At 37.2% G+C, this 21,994-nt stretch overlaps 1 protein-coding gene and 2 long non-coding RNA genes across 10 annotated transcripts; 2 read left to right on the top strand and 1 right to left on the bottom strand.

The window, feature by feature from the left end:
- The first annotated feature begins 23 nt into the window (after positions 1-23).
- LOC149023474 (uncharacterized) lies at positions 24-7,192 on the top strand. The gene is made up of 3 exons (XR_016171535.1): positions 24-109; positions 5,044-5,094; positions 6,622-7,192. It is a non-coding gene; the product is annotated as an uncharacterized LOC149023474 (long non-coding RNA).
- Positions 7,193-7,200: 8 nt separating this feature from the next.
- Positions 7,201-9,149, top strand: LOC149023473 (uncharacterized). 4 transcript variants are annotated; one of them, XM_089144002.1, is made up of 6 exons: positions 7,201-7,457; positions 7,554-7,724; positions 7,815-7,868; positions 7,938-8,041; positions 8,137-8,239; positions 8,336-9,149. In XM_089144002.1, exons 2-6 carry the CDS (start codon positions 7,670-7,672, stop codon positions 8,371-8,373), a joined length of 354 nt encoding a protein of 117 aa, XP_089000128.1. In that variant the 5' UTR covers positions 7,201-7,457; positions 7,554-7,669; the 3' UTR covers positions 8,374-9,149. The 4 variants fall into 4 exon arrangements, 3 of the variants coding, with proteins under 3 accessions (XP_089000128.1, XP_089000129.1, XP_089000127.1); XR_016171534.1 differs by having other exon boundaries at positions 7,201-7,724; positions 7,933-8,041; positions 8,336-9,148; XM_089144003.1 differs by having other exon boundaries at positions 7,201-7,724; positions 7,983-8,041.
- Positions 9,150-12,472: 3,323 nt separating this feature from the next.
- Positions 12,473-21,222, bottom strand: LOC149023472 (uncharacterized). 5 transcript variants are annotated; one of them, XR_016171531.1, is made up of 7 exons: positions 20,709-21,222; positions 20,379-20,436; positions 19,593-19,682; positions 19,389-19,466; positions 19,142-19,222; positions 13,384-13,684; positions 12,473-13,235 (listed from the first exon to the last, which is right to left on the bottom strand). It is a non-coding gene; the product is annotated as an uncharacterized LOC149023472 (long non-coding RNA). The 5 variants fall into 5 exon arrangements; XR_016171530.1 differs by having other exon boundaries at positions 13,388-13,684; XR_016171532.1 differs by having other exon boundaries at positions 12,473-13,684; positions 20,709-20,845; positions 20,931-21,222.
- Between the last annotated feature and the right edge of the window lie 772 nt (positions 21,223-21,994).

Genomic DNA, 21,994 nt, shown 5'->3' with positions numbered 1-21,994 from the left:
TTCTCAAATCAGCAGCCCTTGAGCCAGCATCATATACTGCTATCTCAGTAACTCATTCTTCAGAAGGTGAAGATCGACATATCTCAGTTACCGCTGCTCCAAATTCTAGGTACTATTTTTTTTTCTTTGTTATCATCTTCTGCAAGTTGTTGCTGTTGTTATTCTAGCATCTGTTTTGAATGTGAAGCAACTTGATGTTATCTATGTTTCTTTGAGTGATTTAATATTATTCTCTTAAATCTCTGTGCTAAGAAAACAAATTAGTTTCAATTTCAAATGTTCCTTTTCTCTCTCTTTCTCTCTCTTTCTGATAATAAGATTGTCAGTAAGTAGTTGTTAGTGCTCCACATCAAGTTTAGCTCTTGAGTGTGCTCCAAGTACTTTGGCTTGAGGTGGGACAACCAAAAGTTATGCATCTCATATTTTTGTCAAGATTGCTGTGATCGGCTTGCTCGCCTCATCTTACCATTCTGGTAGTATGCTCTATGGGCATATAGAGGCATTGCCTAGGATGCTGTGTTTGAAAGTTCACTTGGAGAAAGTAATCTCCATTTTCTCCTTTATACTTGTCTACATCTGTATTAGTTTCTTGTGTTCCCGAGTCCTGTCTTGGAGTGAGGGTAGTATTTGATTGAAGACCTTGATATCTCTGGGTCAATGGTTGGGGGTGGGCCACCCCAAACTCTAAATCCTCCGAATAGAGACTCTAGCTCTTTTTATCTCAACCTTATCCTTTGATGTAGCTGCGGCTGTTGCTTTGCTTCTTCTCTAGCCTATTTAGATCATAGTTCGAGGTCTTGTGAGATCTCAATCGAGATCTTGCTTTGTTGTGACCTTGAGGCTAGATACAAGGTGAAACCAAAATAGTTCAAAATCTCAGCAGATATCTTGGTCGAGTCGAGATTTTAGCCGAGCAACACTTTTAAAAATGCCTCAACTCAATCGAGAGGAGTTGAGATATCTTGATCTCGACCTAGGTCAACACAACTTCCCCTTGGCTAGTTTTGGTGATCCCATCGGATTTTTCACCTGAAACTTGGTTGGATCTCTACCTAGGTTGCATCAACAAGGTGTTTAGCTCATGTACAACAAAGATCTATTGATCTTGAATCAAATCTTAAAGCAAGGTGAGTTTTTTTCCCTCAAACTTGCCTCATTGATTTTACTCTTGTAATCTTGTAGTGCAACTTATAAGCATACTGATGTTGTAATGTGAAATTATGAATAAGTAAACATGTTTGGTGCATTATTTGACTTTAAACCTTTGTTTCCATTTATCTCAAGTAATGGTAGTGTATTTCATGTTGTATAAGTCTTTATGTTCACTACTCCAGTGTATCAGTTTCAAAGTTAGGGTTGAGTTGGAACTCATTTATACACTTGTTTCTCACAAATCTAAGGCCACTACTAAGTTTAGAAGGCCTAAAATAGGTGAAATACCAGATTCCAGCCCAAACTGAGTTCTAATACCCACAGAGATGGGCCCATGTTAGTTTGAGTTGAGGTGGGATTTTTTTTACCAAATCTCAGCTGAGATCTCGTGAGATCTCAGTTTTTTGAGGGACCGAGATCCTTGTCGAGATCGAGATCTCAAACCATGGTTTGGATGAACCAATTCGTTGGAACATTTGTATCAATATCTCCTGGTCCATCTTAAAGGTCTCTTTGTTCTTCAACTTGGTCTCCTTAGATTTGAATCCATTTCCCTTCTGGCAGCCATAATCCCTTTCCTAACTTAGCTCTAGGCATCCATCACCAAACTTATCTCTGTCTTACCTCTTTTCCGCTTAAGTTATTCCCTGTCCCTTATATGTGTTGCCATAGCCTTCTTTATAATTTGGGACATTAAGGGAGCTTGTGAAGTTTCTGTCATCACCAGCAAGATGCCATTTGGGTTTGGTGTTCCCACCTCCCCCCTCAATGATTTTCTTACATTAATTACACTCACATTTCCTGTTATTAGTCAAAGCAGGTTCACATGCAGACATGCAATGCCCCTTTGCTTTGGCCAACCATTATGCAGTTCTAGTTGATATACTATTGCAAGAAGAAGAAGAAGATAATGTGTACCTTCAAATATGGCTACAAGCAGCAAATCTACTTATTTTCTAGATTCCCCTTGAAGTATTTTTATTTACTTATTTACTTATTATTAATTGATTAATTCCCATCAATGAATTAACGTGATTTTACAAATCATAGTCAGCTGAAATTATATTTCCTACAGTTATGTTAATCTTCTTCGTTTAAACTAAAATAGAATATTCTTCCTATGCATTTTCAATTTTTGCATTCATAAATTATTTTTGAAAAATCTGAAAATTTTGACATTAAAAAAATATTCGAACATCATGGCTTAGATTGGACAATGGTGTTTAACATATATTAACTTGACATATTATCACATTCCCCCCCCCCCCTTTGAAAATTCTGTTTTAGGAAAATATATTTTTAAGAAAAAAAAGGTTATAAATATAATTGAAGGATGTAGTTGATGTTAGATTTATAGAAGTTATCTGGAATTAACGTGCAACATTTAGCTTATTTTACTTTAGGAAGCTTAGTAGATATGTAGCTTATTTTGCTTGGGATTATTTAGGACCTATTTGTTACCCACCAAAAAACAGTTTCTGGTGTTTCTTGCTTTGAGAAGCAGAAAAAGTGGCCGAAAACTGTTTATTTTCGCATGATTTTTGCAACATAAATTGAAATTATGAATTTTTTTGCTTTGAGAACACTTCGATGCAACAACAAAAGAAAAATTGGTGTTGGTTGGGTTAAAGTGAGACAATTTGAGAAGGGTTATCTATGGAATTTGGCGCTCTAAACATAACAATGGCAAATTTCATATATTTTCTTACATTTCATATTTTCTAATAAACCAGAAGCAAGTTTTATCAAACTCCTAGGAAAGTGTTTCTACTTCCAGAAACGCTCAAAACTTGTTTCCAAGCAGAAACACTTGGTGAGTTATCAAACAGATCCTTACTTTATAATTCAGTTTATTTCTTCCTTTAGATGGTTCCAGTATTGAGTAGGTTTCCATTCCGTGTTGTGCTTCTTTTTATTCTAGGGCATGTAAGTGTATAATTACGACTCAGTTTGGGATTTTTGTAATTGAAAGGTAGTTGACTTAGTTTCTCAAAATTGCCTCCCTCTTTCTTCCCTTGTGAGTTTGTCCCTCTCCTCATTCTCTTTCTTGTCCTTTTACTTTTACCTGTTAATCTTTGCCACAACTGATCACTTCCTCTCCTATATTAGTGGTACTGATGCACCACAACCTTGGACCAACCCAAATTCATTTTGGAACCTAGATTGAGAACTGAGTCCAAATATGGAATTTAGGCTTGTAGATATTTGCGATTTTGTTAGGATAAATGTGAAAGGAGATTTTTAGGATGTGGAGGAATTTGAACATCTTTAGTAAGTTCTGAATTGTTAGGAGTCAATGGTATGGTTGTTCTGTTTCTTCTGAATCTATATGCTTGTAAGTTTGTAACCAAGGTGTTGTGCATAGAATAAAAGAAACAGAGTTGTGGTTTAAATAGTCTGAAGGCTTTGTGCCTGTTCACTCTTGTCCCCTTCCCTCTTTTGGAATTTCTTCTTTCTACCACTGCAGCTCTGTTTCTTATCGAGTTTCCTTCTTTTTACTCCATCTATGTTGTTCCTCCTCCTTCACCTTTTCTGTCTCTTACTTAGTGGCATCAGATCCCTAATCTAGGTAAATCTCTGTTTGGAATTCTTCACCCCTTCAGTCTTTCTTCCCTAGCATTTCCTCTTCTTCCTACAATTTTCCTGTCTCATATCCCTCATACCCCTTTTTGTTCTGTTTCCTTTCTTTATTTCTTTTCTCTGTGGTTCTGACCGAAAAACACCAGCATCAACCCCCACATTCCCTTTGTTTAAAAAAAGAATTATCCTGCTGTTGCCACTTCACCCTTCCCCTCTCTTCCACACAAACCCCCCCCCCCCACACCCACACACCAAAAAAAAAAAAAAAAAGAGATCACCCTGGACTATCACGTGCCCACCTCATCCCATGATTTCCATGGCCCAAAAAGGAAAAAGGGAATCCAACATAGAAACAGAACAAAGGAAGAGAACCTGGGGCGAGGAGAGGAGAGGAGAGGAGAGGAGAGAAGGTGCATGAGGAGAAGAGAAAGTGAGAATCAGAGGGGAAACAAGAGAGGGAGGGAGTTCGTCCTCTATTTTGAAGTCACAGTTTTTCAGCTGAAGTATAAGTCCTCAAATTGAATCACCTCGCTGAGTTTCGTTTCCAAGTAGAATCCCCCTTTATCTTATTGTTTTATTGTGTTATTTGATGGTATGTCTTGATTGTCTTCTCCGAATTTCCTTTCTTGCATCTTCCATGTCTATTTCCCATTAGATCCTTTTTCCATTTTTTGTCCCTCTTCTAGTTTACTTTCTTTATATTATTTTCCAATTCTATCCCTACTCCCACCTTTTACATCGTGATTGTTTTCCCTTTCACCCCACATATTTGATAATTTCAATGACTCATTTATTGTTCATATACTCCCATTAGTCTGTATTTATCTTTCTCTTCCTGAAGTTCCCTTTCTTATTCTTATCCTATTTTTCTTCTCTTTAGTTTGCAGTCCATTAAATTACAATTCTGCTACTGCTATCATTAGCCTACTACATCATAGAGGTTGATTGTGAGGAGTGTTCGATCAATGCCTTATCAAGCTGAATTCTTTTGTTTTTTGTTTCTTTTGTTTTCTTTTTTTGTGTGTTGGGATCAAAACTTAAAATCCTAAATTCCCTAGTTTCCATCTCTTGGTCATTTTCTTCTACTTTTTTTTTTGTTGGGGAGGGGGGGTAGATAATCCATGTGGATTGAGTGTACTTTCTCTGGTTATATTGGATATATTATCTTATTCTTTCTTTCTTCCTATTTTTTTGGGTGAATATAGATGGTGCTTAATGTGTTCATTGTCTACTCAATCTTGTTCAGGTTGGTATTTATTTCTAATGGCATTTCATTGTATATACTTTAGCACTTTATGTTTGCATTTTTAGGTTTGTGCAGCATTTGTTCAACTAATTGAAGTCCAACCATCGTTCTTGGAGGTAGGAATCGTTCTTCTGTTTAATATATAACCTTGATTCTTATTCTTCTTGTTGTATGCCCCCTTTCTGACTCTTAGATTGACAATATCTTCTACAGTTTATCCTTAATCTGAGTATGGGTGTACATTCCTAAATCCATTTAGCCTTTTTCTTGGTTACTTGCTCCTAGCTGTGTGAACTATTTAGAAAATTCATGTAAACTACCATCTACAATTGATAAAAGAGAGAATTTAACTAAAAGGAACCAAGTGCATTTAAACATAGTGGATCAAGCCAGTGATAAACATGAAGCACTAAGTTTACTACCCTTAAGAAAATATGACCTAGATGTTTATACCCACTGCTTGTCTTACTCATGACGGGTATGATGCATTTGGTAGTCTTTAGAATCATCATGTTTTGTGAGGACTGAAAAGACACTATTGGTTGCAGAACTTAGGGTCTTACTTATGACATTATCAAGAAAGTGTAGGGGCTTTGTTTTTGTGAACAAGTTATTAATGTCTCCTTCAGCACTTGAAATACAGTGACATTATCTATATTGGTCAGGACTCTCTCTCTGTTTCACATACATATACACATAACCCTTCCCTCTGTTGTGAAGTCTGCTAGAAATTCACACAGCTAGGAGAAATCCTGCACTTCCATCTTCTTCAGCTAAAAATTCTGCTACTTATCCAACTTCTGAAAAAGGGGGTGAGAGGGTGTTTACTTGGCAAATCAGGACAGAAGGCCAGGCTTCTCTGATTCACATGCTTGCATACAGGAGGAAAGAAAGCTGTCCAATTTCATATCGAGTTAAGATTTGGTCATTTGGTTGGTTTATGTTTTGTTGGGAAAATTTTTGACTGGACTTTCAAGATGTGAATTTAGTTCCTTTCCTTTTGTCCATCTCTTAAACAGTTAAAATGGAGTTAGAAATGCATTAGCATTGGTTATTAGCTAGTCTGATTACTTCACTTGTTTCAGCTTTTACCTTACTTTCAATTTCTGCATGGTCATGTCTGCCCCATGTATGGCCTCCTATAGTCTCCTTTAAATATTCAGAGGATTAAAAGTAGAGAGATGATTTCCCAACCATCCTAGGGTACTGACATCATTAACAACAACAAATATAAGAACTTCTTACATGTCCCACAACAATAAGAGGTTTCCTGTGGGATGTGCCTGAATCCTACCATTTACAAGCTCAATAAGTAGATTTGCTTGATAGTTCTTCTCCAATTCTGTAGACCCTACTGAGTACATAACCACACGATCTTGCTGAACACAAGGTTTGAGCATTAATAGAACCTTTTGAAGTGGGAAATGTTGTAATAAAGGTATTCATTTTTTATTGTTGTTAGAAAGATGCATATCCATGACAACACAGAGTACCATAGAATTGTTAGAACACAAGCATCAGTTAATATTTGTTTAATGCTCTTTACAGCCCCCACCCATATTTCATTTATGTAATTACCAGTTAGTGAATTGAAGGATAAGCTCTACCCAAGGACTGATAATTTCTTGTTTCTTTATGGGCAGCTTGGCATGGTTAGTGTGGTTGAGACACTATGTGGGCAAGCTCATGGAGCAGCCAAGTATGAAATGCTGGGAGTTTATATGTAGAGGTCAAACAATCCTCATGGCAACTGGAATTCCACTCATGGTGGTTTAAATATTCTCAAAGCCCATACTTATCACTCTTTCTGTTCTCATAACTACCAATTGATATCTATAGCAAGCTAAGTACCAGTTGGAGCAAATAATATAAATGGAGCTGTTGCAGCACGTGGTTGAACTTCCAAGGATCAATTGGATTATTAAGTATTAAATGATTGGGTTATATATACAACTATTGTCTTTCTTTCTAGTAAGATTCAAATTATTGGGTTATATGTGCTACCCATGATGATGGAACTTGCTTTCTTTCATGGGCCCTTTAATTGCACAGGGTATGGTGGAATCCTCAACCTGCACTCTTTTCCATGAAAATTGGTAATTTGAATAAGGAGCTGGAGCAAAGTAGTAATGAGGACAATATTGTATGAGAATAGTTTACTGAGATCAGGTTAATTATGGGATCAACTTGTACGACTTGATCTGTTTAAGGGGGTGGGGGTTATGAACTGTGTGCGATGCAAAAATCATAACAGGAAGTGGTAGTAGCATGCAGTAGCAAAGTTCATGGTTCTCTAGCATATATATTACTTCCATGTGTCCTACAAGTGATTTGATCATGTGAAGGAAAACTTGCCTCGTAGTTCATTTCTAAATATTACTCCATGTGTTTGCTTAAATCTCCCATTGCTAATGGTAATGGGTGGACAGTGGATGAGGTTATGACTTTTCAGGAGATTCCGTTTGGTGATCACTTCCATGTATGAGAAACTTCCATTTCTTGTCATTATCAATGCTGAGAGACGTTTTCAGTCCACTTGATCTTCCGTACTATTGTCTCTTTCTTGTATTTGCAGGTGCATTTGTGATATCAATTTGAGACTCATGTACCTCATTCATGCCATTGTGATGTTTACATGGGGATGGCATGGCTTAAAAGTTTAAACTCACTACTTCAATCAACACAAGCAACATGCACCTTTTTTATGCAAAAGGTGTAATTAAGAAATATGGCACCCCAGAGCAGAGTAAGAATTTTACACTCCTCTACATAGTGCAGTATTATACTTAATATATTATTGTTACTATAATTTTTTTTTTTCTTTCTGTCAATGCAGTTCTTGAGGAATTCTTTCATTTAAGGCTTGAATTATACGCAAATGAAGAGAAAGGTACATCTATCTTCATATCACCTTACCCCAAGGTTATGTAAATTAATTTAAATAATGCTTGCAGAACAGATATTGGATTGGATTCTTTAGTGACGGAGAATGTTCCTCTTCCAGTTCCTGAGGGAGTGAAACCCAAAGCCAAAGCTGGAACAAGGAAAGCTCCTGCGAAGAAGGTTCGAGTCCCATGTTTGTCATTTGTGACGCTTATTTTCTGATTGCCAAGGAGTAATCTTATGCTTTGGTTGTTGTATTTTTCTCTTCTTTCTAGCAAGGAAAGGTCAAATCGGTTGATAGTGATGATGATGAAATTCTCGATCTAAAAGATCGATTGGCAGCATATAATCTTGAATCCTCACCAGAACTGTCAACAGGTACCACATTGATTCTAGAATTCAGTAGAATAATTTTGGTTCCTCCCATAATCACAGACTCCCATTATAACTTCTCCTTTATTTTTCTTTTCACAGAAATGGAGACAGAAGCAACCAAAGCACCCCTAGCATAGGGGAAGAAACAACCAGGAAAGAGGGGTGCCAGTAAAGCCAATGCCACCACAAAGAAGTGTGGACAGGCCAACAAACCACCTACTCTGTTAAATCCGAAGCTAATAACAGAGATTCTGAAGCCTGCTGAAAATGCAGGGGTGTCACCTGAGAAGAAAGTAAGGAAAATGAGAGCCTCCCCATTTTAACAAGAAGAGTGGTTCTGTCATGGGCAAGGTTGGAGGAATAAGCACTACTGAAGAATTGAGTCCTGCTTCTGAAGATTCCAATGGGGAGAGTGAGGTTCAGGTTGATGCTGTGCCACCTCCATCTAGGCCAACACCACAAAGGGCTACCCGAGGTAAGACCACGTATGTGATCAGTGATTTAGAGAGCGAGGAAGAACCTGTTGGTGATTCTGATTTTGAGGATAATGAAGAAGATTTTGATTAATTCTTAATTTTTTGGTCACCTCAGAAAGACTAAAGCAGGTTTCAAATCTTATTGGTTGTGAAACTAGTTTGAAACCTGCTTATCTTGTAATCTACATTCTTATCTAGTGGATCTAAAAAAAACTTCTCCCTTCAACTAATTACCATGAAAAATAAGATTTTGAATAATAACAATGGCAGGTTGTATGTGGTACTTGTGATTGTACCTTGCCCTAGAGGTGTATGGGTTCAAAATGGTGTGTTGGAAAGAAACAAAACTCATTTGTAATAAGTTGTTTATGCTTCAATTCTTGCGTGTAATGTCCCATCTCAATATTAGAGCGAATGAGTGATATGGTTCTCACCACTGCCTATCTAACAAATTATGTGGTTGCAGTTGTTTGCCATGGACCTACATTGCCTTCATACACTTTCGATTGTAAAAAATTATGAAATCCCACAAATTTATCATTTTAGATGTCTGGGGTCAAATGTACATGAGAAATGTGATGTAGAGGAAGATCACCCGTAGAGTATGAAAATTGGATTAGCCAACTGAAAGATGCCTCCTATGTTCTATGTGATCCACATTTCCTATAAAGCTTAAATCAATTCATTTAACATTTTAAATATTTTGTTTCAAATACAGTTTAAATTTAACACACTCAAAATGAACAAAGTGAGTAAAGCCGTCGAATGTGATGTCTTTTTGTTTAGAACACACTTTGGAGGAAATGGACATACTTTGAAATTACGTTCCTTTTTAAACGGAATGATGACACGGACGTGTCATCATTCCGTTTAAACAGAAACCATTCTATTTCGTCTATTGGTCTTATGAAACGGAGTAGTTCCGTTTAAACAGAAACCATTCCGTATTATCTATAGAGGATGACGAAACGGAGTAGTTCCGTATAAAAAGGCACGATTCCGTTTCATCTATGGGTCTTATAAAACGGAGTGGTTCCTTATAAAACAGAATAATTCCGTTTCGTCTATTTTAAAATGAATTGGTTCCGTTTAAAAAGGAACTACTCCGTTTCATAAATGAGTCTTCTGAAACGGAGTGGTTCCGTTTAAAAAGGAACCATTCCGTTTTATCATTGGTCTTATGAAACGGAGTGGTTCCTTTTAAAAGGGACCCATTCCGTTTCATCTATGTTAAAACGGGTTGGTTCCGTTTAAAAAGGAACCATTCCGTTTGGTAAATGAATCTTCTGAAACGGAGTGGTTCCGTTTAAAAAGGAACCATTCCATTTTATCACTGGGTCTTATGAAACGGAGTGGTTCCTTTTAAAAGGGACCCATTCCGTTTCGTCTATGTTAAAATGGGTTGGTTCCGTTTAAAAAGGAACCATTCCGTTTTTAACATTGGTCTTATGAAACGGAGTGGTTCCTTTTAAAAGGGACCCATTCCGTTTCGTCTATGTTAAAACGGGTTGGTTCCGTTTAAAAAGGAACCATTCCGTTTGGTAAATGAAACTTCTGAAACGGAGTGGTTCCGTTTAAAAAGGAACCATTCCGTTTTAACACTGGGTCTTATGAAATGGAGTGGTTCCTTTTAAAAGGGACCCATTCCGTTTCGTCTATGTTAAAACGGGTTGGTTCCGTTTAAAAAGGAACCATTCCGTTTGGTAAATGAAACTTCTGAAGCGGAGTGGTTCCGTTTAAAAAGGAACCATTCCGTTTTAACATTGGGTCTTATGAAACGGAGTGGTTCCTTTTAAAAGGGACCCATTCCGTTTTGTCTATGTTAAAACGGGTTGGTTCCGTTTAAAAAGGAACCATTCCGTTTGGTAAATGAAACTTTTGAAACGGAGTGGTTCCGTTTAAAAAGGAACCATTCCGTTTTAACATCGGGTCTTATGAAATGGAGTGGTTCCTTTTAAAAGGGACCCATTCCGTTTCGTCTATGTTAAAACGGGTTGGTTCCGTTTAAAAAGGAACCATTCCGTTTGGTAAATGAAACTTCTGAAACGGAGTGGTTCCGTTTAAAAAGGAACCATTCCGTTTTAACACTGGGTCTTATGAAATGGAGTGGTTCCTTTTAAAAGGGACCCATTCCGTTTCGTCTATGTTAAAACGGGTTGGTTCCGTTTAAAAAGGAACCATTCCGTTTGGTAAATGAAACTTCTGAAACGGAGTGGTTCCGTTTAAAAAGGAACCATTCCGTTTTAACATTGGGTCTTATGAAATGGAGTGGTTCCTTTTAAAAGGGACCCATTCCGTTTCGTCTATGTTAAAATGGATTGGTTCCGTTTAAAAAGGAACTACTCCGTTTCGTAAATGAGTCTTCTGAAACGGAGTGGTTCCGTTTAAAAAGGACCCATTCCGTTTTTATCACTGGGTCTTATGAAACGGAGTGGTTCCTTTTAAAAGGGACCCATTCCGCTTCGTCTATGTTAAAACGGGTTGGTTCCGTTTAAAAAGGAACCATTCCGTTTGGTAAATGAAACTTCTGAAACGGAGTGGTTCCGTTTAAAAAGGAACCATTCCATTTTAACACTGGGTTTTATGAAACGGAGTGGTTCCTTTTAAAAGGGACCCATTCCGTTTCGTCTATGTTAAAACGGGTTGGTTCCATTTAAAAAGGAACCATTCCGTTTGGTAAATGAAACTTCTGAAACGGAGTGGTTCCGTCTAAAAAGGAACCATTCCGTTTTAACATTGGGTCTTATGAAACGGAGTGGTTCCTTTTAAAAGGGACCCATTCCGTTTCGTCTATGTTAAAACGGGTTGGTTCCGTTTAAAAAAGAACCATTCTGTTTGGTAAATGAGTCTTCTGAAACGGAGTGGTTCCGTCGATGGCCATACAACCCGAGAATTCAAGAATGCCATGTATTTAAACTTGGTAATGCATGTAATGGATTTACTAGCCCAGACGGAATTTCCGTTTGGGCTACTGTTAACAAGTAACAGAAATTCAAAATCCAGGCGGTCGACCGTCAGCCCCAGTAGGTCAGACGGAATTCCGTCTGGGAGACGGAATTTCCGTCTGCCCTACTGGTGTTTGATACATAAAATCAGAAACTAGACGGTCGAGGGTCAACCGTCTGGGGCTGTTTTGCTGAATGACCTTGAGGCTGGGACTTGGGTTGGGTTTTTTGAGTTTTTGATCAACCCTAAGAGGAATACCTCTCACTAACATGTCCTACGTCAGTCTAGTAACATGAATTACATATTATTAATGCATTTACATATAAGTGTAGGCTATGTATGTGTTTCCTCACTTCTCCTGGGGTCATTTGGGTGTGCCCTTTTTTTTTTTTTTTTTTTTTTCCCCCTTTTCTTTTTTACAAGAATACAAAATGTCACAACAAGAATCTTGTTCATGGTTTTAAAGGTGAGGCAATTATTTATACCACAATTTATCAAAGTAGGATTTTTTTGTTGGATGAAGACTTTCGACCTATTAAAGACTTTTTGAAGGAGTTTAGTAAATACGTGCTTGAGGATTTTGATGATATTCACATTATAGGTATAAAAAAGGTATAGAAGAAGAAGATGGAGTTGCATATAGCACAGATTTTAGCGATACTTTCCTTTGCTGTAGAAGCATGCTAGAGAAGCATGAACTTTGCTACTGCATGCTACTACCACTTCCTGTTATGATTTTCGCATCGCACACAATTCATAACCCCCCACCCCTTTAAACAGATCAAGTCGTACAAACTGATCCCATAATTAACTTGATCTCAGTAAACTATTCTCATACAATATTGTCCTCATTACTACTCTGCTCCAGCTCCTTATTCAGATTACCAATACAAATTGGCAAAGAGTGCAGGTTGAGGATTCCACCATACCCTGTGCAATTAAAGGGCCCATGAATGATCAAACCATCATATATTCATATAAGGTATCAGTATATTAGACAACCACATGTCTACAAGCAAACATTTCTGGCAACAAATCAGGTTTTAAAGCCGAAGAATCCCACCAACTCATTTACAACATTAACCAAACAATCCTTCACTTTCAATAGAAAATCTTCAATATGAAGTAACACAATATAATACACTGAGAAAATGCATAGGACATCTCATGGGAAAGCCCAATTGTCATGCATCATAAACTTCATTCTGACTTATAGCATTAGGAATGTGTCTTATCTAATTCACACTATGTAAACAAAAAACTTCACTATCTCATAAATTTCGAGTGCCGCCACCTCCGCCATCCTACACTTTATCACTAGGATAACGCTTTACGAATGCATTCAGCTATTTTTTCTGTTAATTTTGTCGCAAGTCAACACTGACTGGATCTTAATTTTGATGTTGCCATATATGGTAATAACTGCTTCACACTCAAGGGGAAAGCTGTTCATCTCTATAAAAATGATGTAAGCCATATCATATCTTTTACAAAACCAGATCACTTTGTCATGAAGATTCACTAATAAATTCCTCGTCATCCCACTCTGCTCTTTGGTTTAGTATTATAGCTCGCCACTGCAACACAATTAAGATTAAACCCAAATCAGAAACACTAGTGGTTGTTAACCATCAATAAATATCCAGGGAGTTAAGGTCACGTATCTAAGTTACTGTGAAATTTTGAAAGGTCCGAACTCTTCATTACACGAAGTTCAGGAATTACCTACCAAAAAAAGAAGTTCATGAATTAAATCAGGCTTCGCATCTGATTTTGGCACAAAAATCATGCTGCCTGAGAAAGCAACTTATTAAGTTCTCGAGTTGGCTGGTGTTTTCAGTTTACGATCGGCGACAGGTTCAACTCCAAGCATCAAACCCTTTCCCCTTACATCGCCAATGATGAAACTGCTATCTCAAACCCAATCAACACTTTCTCATTTGAGGCATGAAGGCAATGTAGGTCCATGGCAAACAACTGCACCATAATATAAATGACAACCAACAGTATGACTATCAATGCGAACCTGCAAAAAAACGTATATAAACAGTCAGTGGAGCTATCAGGAAGCTCGCCAATGTAGCAACGAAAAATTTTCAATTATCTATTCACTTTTACAATCTTTTGTTCCCCCCCCCCCCCCCTTTTTTTGCAGGGGTGGGGGGTTGTATGTTACACACACACAGAGATTGAATCAGAGCTGAAAATAACCAAATCAGCCATATTGATCTAATGCAACTAAAACTCTTACCGGCACAAATAGCATGTAATACATATCAGATATTAAACCCACCAACATTTCTTCAAAACAGAGAAGATTTTAAGGAAGAATAGACTACAAAATTAAATACATTTGCATCGTATTCTAGCTCACCGACGAAGTAACAAGATAATATTAGAAATTTTAAACATGTAGTACATTCTGAATCATCACTCAACTATTCTAACATATGCATAAGGAACAAGAAACTAGAAGTTGTCTATCAGGAAATCTATATGTCAGAGCTCAAAAACAAATTAAAAGATTACAATGAACATTAAATTCATAGATTTATGGGTCTTCATTAAAAGACATAATCTGGGGTCCAAATTTAACACACTCAAAAGTTCGGCTGCCAACTTAGATTCTATTACAAATGGGAAACAAACATAATTTCCAGCCTCATAAACTCTAAATTATAATTTTCAATGGAAATTAAATAAAAGTGTGTTTATGTGTGGAGAGAATACAAATTCAAGGAAGTAAGATAGAGGATAATGCATATTTAGAATCTAATGATCTTTAACAATCAACTCTAAGGTTCACTTGGTTAGAAGCTTGTAACTCTCAAGAATCTGTAATTGCATCAATAAAAAAACTTGTCCATCATGGCATTAAGAATTTAGGCATTGTTTGGTCCAAATCATGTTGAAGGGCACAACAGAAATTGTGACCACTAGATAGTGCCAATTACCAACTAAAATTTAAGCAAGAAGAAAAACATCAACACCAAAATTTATTCAATGATGGACTCCATTATCAAAAGTTTGATTGATTCAGTAGGGACCATATCACAGCATATTATATTAATAAGTCATTTCATTAAACAGGATCATCTAAAACAAATTATATGGACATGGTATATATTCACAGTCAATGCAATTAAATAGGAAAGATATCCTGGATACTAGATCATCGGACTCCCTCTATTTACTTTACTAATGTGGTGAATACATGTCTAGATACTGCCTGGGAGAATCTGCTAAAGTGGGTTTTTCAGAAACGGAATGGCGGTAGTGATTACGAGGAGTAAATTCATGTGAGAGTCTCTTCTTTGGAGAGATAGTTCAAATCTTCTGTTTCATTTTTGAAAGTAACTCCGATAATTTGTTACAAAAGTTAGTCTACTATTGGAGTCACAGACTGAGAAGCTAATAAGCCCAAGAGGTCCCCTTGTCCCTGTTTCAATTTTTAATATTTCCTCTCCGAAATAAATTTTACATAAATGAAAAACATTAGCGATTCTTATTTCTTGATTGGATTCTTATTGACAACTTTGTTTGTTCAATACATGATTAACCTATTTTGGTTGCTCTTGGGTATTTTATTTTCCTTTGATTTCCAGTGGTTGCATCTAGTTATAATTTAGTTAAGAATTTAGTCATCAACACCTCCCATCTTAGTTTCCTCTGTTGATATTCTTGAAGTTATGAACCTGTGAATATAGTTCCTGGAAATAGCTCTCTAGCCCAAAGAGTGAAAGACATGTTATTGACTATACCAAAATGTTCATATAGAAACTGAAGCTAGTCCAATAGAATAGGGTTCTTTTCATTCTTTGTATTTTTCATTTTACATATGAAAAGAAAACTGAGCAATAGGAATGAACAAGACACATGTTCACACCAAAAAAATTGATTAATGAACCTGATGGGTTGGAACCATCAAACCTTGGATAACTTCTTTGGCCTCAGGATTTACCTTAAAAAACACATGTTGGATCTCAATTTTCAAACAAAGAAAAAGATAATACATTGAGAACTACATAGATGGCATCGTTTTCCTCCATGGATCCTTGTCCTCCAACAGGGCTCTACCCAAGGTCATAATGACACAAACAAATCCAATCGATCGAACACCAATCCAGCTCCTAGCAGCACCCTGATTACTCAAAAACACATTCACACACACACGCACAATGACACAAACAAAAGCACCAACAAAAAACACTTGAAAGGCACAAATGGGTCTGGAAAAGAAATATAAATGGCCGATTGTACTGAAATCATTAACAAAACTGCATTACAGATCTGAATTCTACCTTCAAAATGTCCACCGACGAGTCTTCCCCTTCACGCAAGTAACCTTGCTCAACAAAACCAAATGCATTCCCCACTTCCTATTACCTCCTACAACGTAATATAGCCACAAGAAATCCTAACAAACCTACTTTCCACGTGCCCCTCCTAAATGGGTTATTTTGATAACCTATAACTACCACACCCCTACACCCTGAACATGGTGTCCAAATTCTGCATCGCAATTGCACCACACTTGAAGTTCCCCCACATGAATGACAATCCTTGAGTAAATTAAAGACCATCTTTAGAAAAGCATAGGAATTTTTTGACCAGTTTATCATCAAGAGTCATCATTTTTAGAACTTTCTTTAGTTTAGACACCTTAATGGAGGAAAGCATTGAAGCTCCAATTTACAGAAATAGAGGTAATACCCATACTTCAAAGCTGTATTAATAATACAGGAACAAACATTACATGCCATGATACAAGATTATGGCAGAGAATAATCAAAACACCATTTAAGACGAGGAACTAATATTTTTGAGAACCATTTTGGTTTATGCCAATATCAACCACATAAGCTATTAGAAAATTACTAATGACTAAATAAAAGAAACAAACTTCAATTAGAGAATGACTTTACTAGGATTCTTAAAATTTTAACCAAGAGGAGAAGTATAAGATAGAAGGGCTGATAGCTACTCGAATTCAGTGGAGAAGGAGAAAAGGAGGGGGGGCCTACGGGCAGACAGGGCAAGCTCCTTCAATCTCTTCTCTAACCTACTCTAAACATCTAACAAGGACAGGCGGTCTTCTTGGTTATTAAGATTCTTGCTTGCCGCCATTCCTGACCTTGTAAAACTCTTTCTTCCTACCCACATGGATTATCTACCCCCCCCCCCCCCCCCCAACAAAAAAAAAAAAAGTAGAAGAAAATGACCAAGAGATGGAAACTAGGGAATTTAGGATTTTAAGTTTAAATTCCAGGGATTTCTGTTATTCTGTACTTTGCGTCCTTAGTTTAAATTTGTAATAAGCTAGGAGTTAGGGGTGATACTAAAAACTCCTTAAGTCCTAAGAAACTATCCTTTCCATTTTGGAATTAAGATGTTATAAGAGAGAGGCCGCCTTTAATAGGAAATAGTCATTCAATCACTGGCTGCACTCCACAAAGCTTACGTGATATCACATTCTCCCTCTTTCACTTCTATTCTCTCTCCCTGTTTCCCTTCCTCTTTGCTTGGTCAATCATCTCTATTTTGTTGGTATCAGATCGAGTGCCAAAGTGGAGTACAAAGCTATGACTCAAAACTACCTCAGAGCTGATGTGGCTTAAGTCTCCTATTTTTTTGAAATTGGTTTGTCTATGCTCACAACCATACTGTATTATGATGACCAAGCAGCCATATACATCCAGCAACCCTTTATATCATGAATGAAACAAGCATATTGAAGTGGACTGTCATTTTCTTTGAGATGCCATTCGGAAAAGGTTGTTGAGACTCTGTTTATTTCATTTTCAAATCAGCTAGCAGATATACTTACCAACTCTTTATTTGCTCCTCTCCACACCTGTTGTGACATGCTGAGCATGGGTGACTCCAGCTTAAGGGGTTCAAAACCAGGATATTTTATTATATTAAGTTTGAATTCCTGAAGTATTCTAGTATTTTTTGTATTTTGTGTTCTCAGTTCAATTTGCAATAAGCACTAAGCAGGGAGTTAGGAGTAATATTATAAACTCCAAACAAATATCCTTTTAATTTTGTAAGTAACATGTTACAAGAAGGCAGCCTGCAATTGAGATTATTCATTCCCACAGGGCTGCTTTCCACAAAGGCTTGTGATAGCACATTCTCCCCTCTTTCTTTTCTCTTTGCTATTCCTATTCTTCTTTCTGTTTGGTTCCTCAACAGACTATTTTGTTTCAACAACAAAATAATAAATTTTAACATAAGCCTGGAGACAGCTGAAGCAACATAATGCATGCTTTTTGGGATTGGCTGCTCTTAGCTTGAGACCTTCACTCGTAAAAGATGACTGCTTTACAATTATTTGTTGAAGAATGGCCCAATGGTGCAAACCAAGGTGGCGATCTAATATGATGGAGAATGAGGAAGTGGGAGAAGAAGGATCTCACATTCTCACACACACTCGCGCAGAGTTTCAATTATAAATCTCATTCTCTATGGTTACTATAAATAAATAGGAAATGCACTTGAATAGAGGAACAGAAACCAACAGAATTAAGGAAATTAAGCAAACTAAATTATATCTATAGAAAGGAAAAACAAAGTTAACCCTATGTAATCTACAAAATAAATGCTGCATCCTATGTAAGCTACCAACCCTTGCAACCGGTTAAGGTCCAGGCCTTGTTTGGCCTCTAAAGTGATCATATAGTCCAGCCAGGCTATGGCTACTGCATCAGCTCTACCCCTCTGAAAGGAACTAAACTCCATTGAATTTGGATGAGATCCAACAATGCTGACCAAGATGACTCACAGTAGGAGGAACACAACCTCTTCTTGAGTTTGATAGATGGAAGGTTGTTCTCTGAGAGGAATTTTCATTTCATGTCCACAAAATGATGCACTCAGCAATCGCAGTGGTTTGAACATTTCTTTATTGAAGTTGTTTTGCATGAAAGAATGATAAAATTAATCTTTATGACAAAATTATTTGTAGCATAGGGCATTTTAGAATTTTAATTCGTCATAGCAGTTACAACCTGTGGTCCAAAATCAAACTCTAATTCAGACATATTTTTTCATAAATCGTATAGTGTTGCCATGTTTATAGAGCCTAAAATATGCTAGATAGCAAGTTTCAGCCCCATTACCCATCAACATCCAACCAAGATGGCCTATGGAGTTGCCCTCCCCAACCCAAAAAAACAGCCCAGCTAACCGAGATCAGCCAGCTCGATTTTTTCAAGGGGCCGAGCTACCCCTCAAGTTTCAAGTTCTTGGACCATGTCACAACCCATGATTCAAAGTTCACTCTAATTTAAACTTAATTTTTTTTTCACAAATCTGATAGTGCCATTATGAACGGAAGGCCTAAAAGAGGCTAAGTGCCAAGTTTCATAAATCTGATAGTGCCATGATGTCCTAACATAATGTATCTTTAAGTGCATTATAAAATATTCAAAAATGTCCATATCATTTCTGACAAAGGGATGCCACAAGAACTACTTACCAATTTCCGAACCTCTGCAGAAGGATCTTGAGCAAGAGCAAACAAACCCTGGAGGTACTGATCCATGGATACAAGCAGTCCCTGAGGAACAATAACAACTCATGATGAATTTTAGCACCTGTAACAACAGAGCACTAGGTCCAGTACATAATGTTTTAAGGATTTTTATTTATTTATTTATTTTTTGAGGGGGGGGGGGGAGGAGGAGGTAGTCGGTTTAAGAACCAAAAATTGACAAACAACTTACAGAAGGCATCAGCATAATGAACTGATTGACAGAACCCAATGAAAGCTTTCTAAGGGAGGCATGCTGTGACTGGAAAAGCTGGTCAAAACAGATTGAAGTGATTTTAGCAAAAAGATTTGTTCCAAAGACACCAACTATTCAGAATAAAAGGTTCAAAACTGAAGAGACAGAAATAAAAATATCTAACAAGAAACGTTCAGTCACCTGGAACAATCTGGGTAGAAATACATTGATAGGACGCTCAGTCAGGCCAGGCACATCTAAATCAAGCTCCTGGGGTATATTCTCACAGATCTGAGGTGCATCATGTGACTCAAAGGTTACTAAAAAATATTAAGTTACACACATAAGTTTGTTCCAGTATCTTTACAATTAAGAGCTTCATCAAATTATTAAGTACTACAAGCAGTAAATACATAATGCAAAGCAAACTGTAAAAGGGAATAAAAAAGCAATCAGGATTGGTCTCCAAAAGTTGAAACAAGAAGTACCTTCATCAATTCCACTATGCTTTATAGAACAAATAAATGTCCGATAGGCCTGATTTTGTTGCATTTATAACTACTTGTCACCTATTATAACTACTTCTATGTTGCATTTCCAATCTTGTCACCTATTATAACTACTTCTATGTTGCATTTCCAACTCTAGGCTTCTCAATCTCACTACCCATCAATCCCAAAATCTGCTGTCTCAAAACCCTATAGCTAAGTACAAATAATGCACAGATAAAAAGACCCACAATCCCATGTTTGCATGTTGGAGAAAAGCAGTCCAAAATCATCTCATCACATCAAATAAGCTCACAAACATGTACACCAGCATGAAAGGAAAATACCTAACAACCTCAAGACTGTAACAGAAGTCAAAATTTGCAAAAACGAAATGCAGAGTAAAAATAAGAGGAAAACATGAAACAACATTAATCGAAATGAAATATAAAAACTTACAAATCAATATAAGAATAAAACTAAAATAGAGGAAACTCACTTTTCCGTTTACCAGTCCTTACAACCCTGAACATCTCATCTTCAGCCACAGGTCTTACCTGCAGGGAAAAATAGTTCACCATTATAATGATCTCCAAGAGTTAGAAGTGTACTGATTAAAAAAATCTACCAAGTGAACACAAACTATTAACGTAGCCTCAAGAGGATGACCAGAGAAAGAGGAAAATGAAGTAGAAATTGGAACGGTGACGGCATTAACAGGGAATAACTCTCAAATAGACTACAGTATTCATTCTTCACATTCTTAAGGACTTGGAATCCAGATCTTGTGATACTGATGTTACAAGTGGTGAAAGCGATTCCAACTTACCTGAAGCTTCAGTCGTCTCAGAAGTTCGAGCATTTGACGATTCTGACTCTAGAAAAATCCATTCTCTTCCGCAACTTTGGGGTTTCCATCTCCTTCCTTCAAAACCTCATTCATCCTCTGAAATTCTTCCAAAATCCCTAGGATTGACACAGATGATGAGTGTAACTGTTTCGTCTGCTTTGACACAGATGATGAGTGTAAACGCGTACTAAAGCTCTTTACCCTTCTGCTTCGATCAAAACTGGGAAGCTTTGAACTCGTCTTCTCCTCTGCAACTTCGTATTTTGGAAGTTGGGGCTTTTGATTTTGAAATGAAATGAAATGAAACACGAGTTCAACTCGTCTTCTCCTCTGCTTCTTCTTCCTCCTCAACCTGCTGCTTCTCGAGCTTCTCCAAGATGCGAGCTTCGATCGATCGTGTAGCAAAGCAGAATAATCCCCTGCAACTGATTTCGATCGACTCTTCTTCTTCTCCAGATTTTCAGAGCTCCAAATCGTTCACACGAATGTTAAGATTGGGCCATGGGTTTTGTGTATTTCAAAACATTTTGAAATTCTCAATTGAACCGCCCGGTTTTGGTTTTTGAATTTGTATATACGTATTTTGTATGTTGTGTTTTTAAAACGTATTAACCAAGTGTATGAAATACCAATACTTGAGTTACATAAACCACTCGAACCGCCCAACTCGAACCGTTTTAATTATCATTGGACCGAACCGTCAGCAACAACAGGGTTTACACATGAGTTTTGATTATTTTAATCCAGGGATAAAGCGCACCGTCCGATCTAATCGGAGCGGCGCCTGAAAAAACCCCCGTTTAAAATCCCCCCAAAAAACAAACAAAAAAAAAAATATTTTTTGTTTTTTCCCCCCCTTTTTTTTAATAACTGTTGTTGACACCCCCCCCGCGCGTGCTTTCACACCTGCCCATGTATGGTCCTCTCAATATCTATCACTGCATCTATCACGTTGGGACAGCAAATGATTTGAAAACATTCCAAGGATTCTGTACCCTCAAGGCCTTGAATCTCCTTCAGCTTTTCACAATCCTCAAACCTTAACACCTTCAAATATTTCAGCCTTGACAAGTTGAATGTTCGTTCCAATGAATTGAAATGGACACACTTAAAGTTTAACTAAACTTGAAAAAACCTCTAGGAGCTCTTCCAATAGCTTGCAATCCATAAGCTGCAATGTCCTCAACTTCTTCACGTGGATCAAATCTCTTGGGGAAGATTTCAAATTGCCAGACATTTTCAACCCCTCTAAATTTGAGAGCATT

This window comes from Hakea prostrata, chromosome 2, assembly GCF_041222555.1.
Source record: "Hakea prostrata isolate BN-2017 chromosome 2, UWA_Hpros_2, whole genome shotgun sequence".
NCBI classification, from domain to species: domain Eukaryota; kingdom Viridiplantae; phylum Streptophyta; class Magnoliopsida; order Proteales; family Proteaceae; genus Hakea; species Hakea prostrata.
Note: the sequence above shows the minus strand (reverse complement) of the source record. Positions and strands in the feature narration are given on the sequence as shown.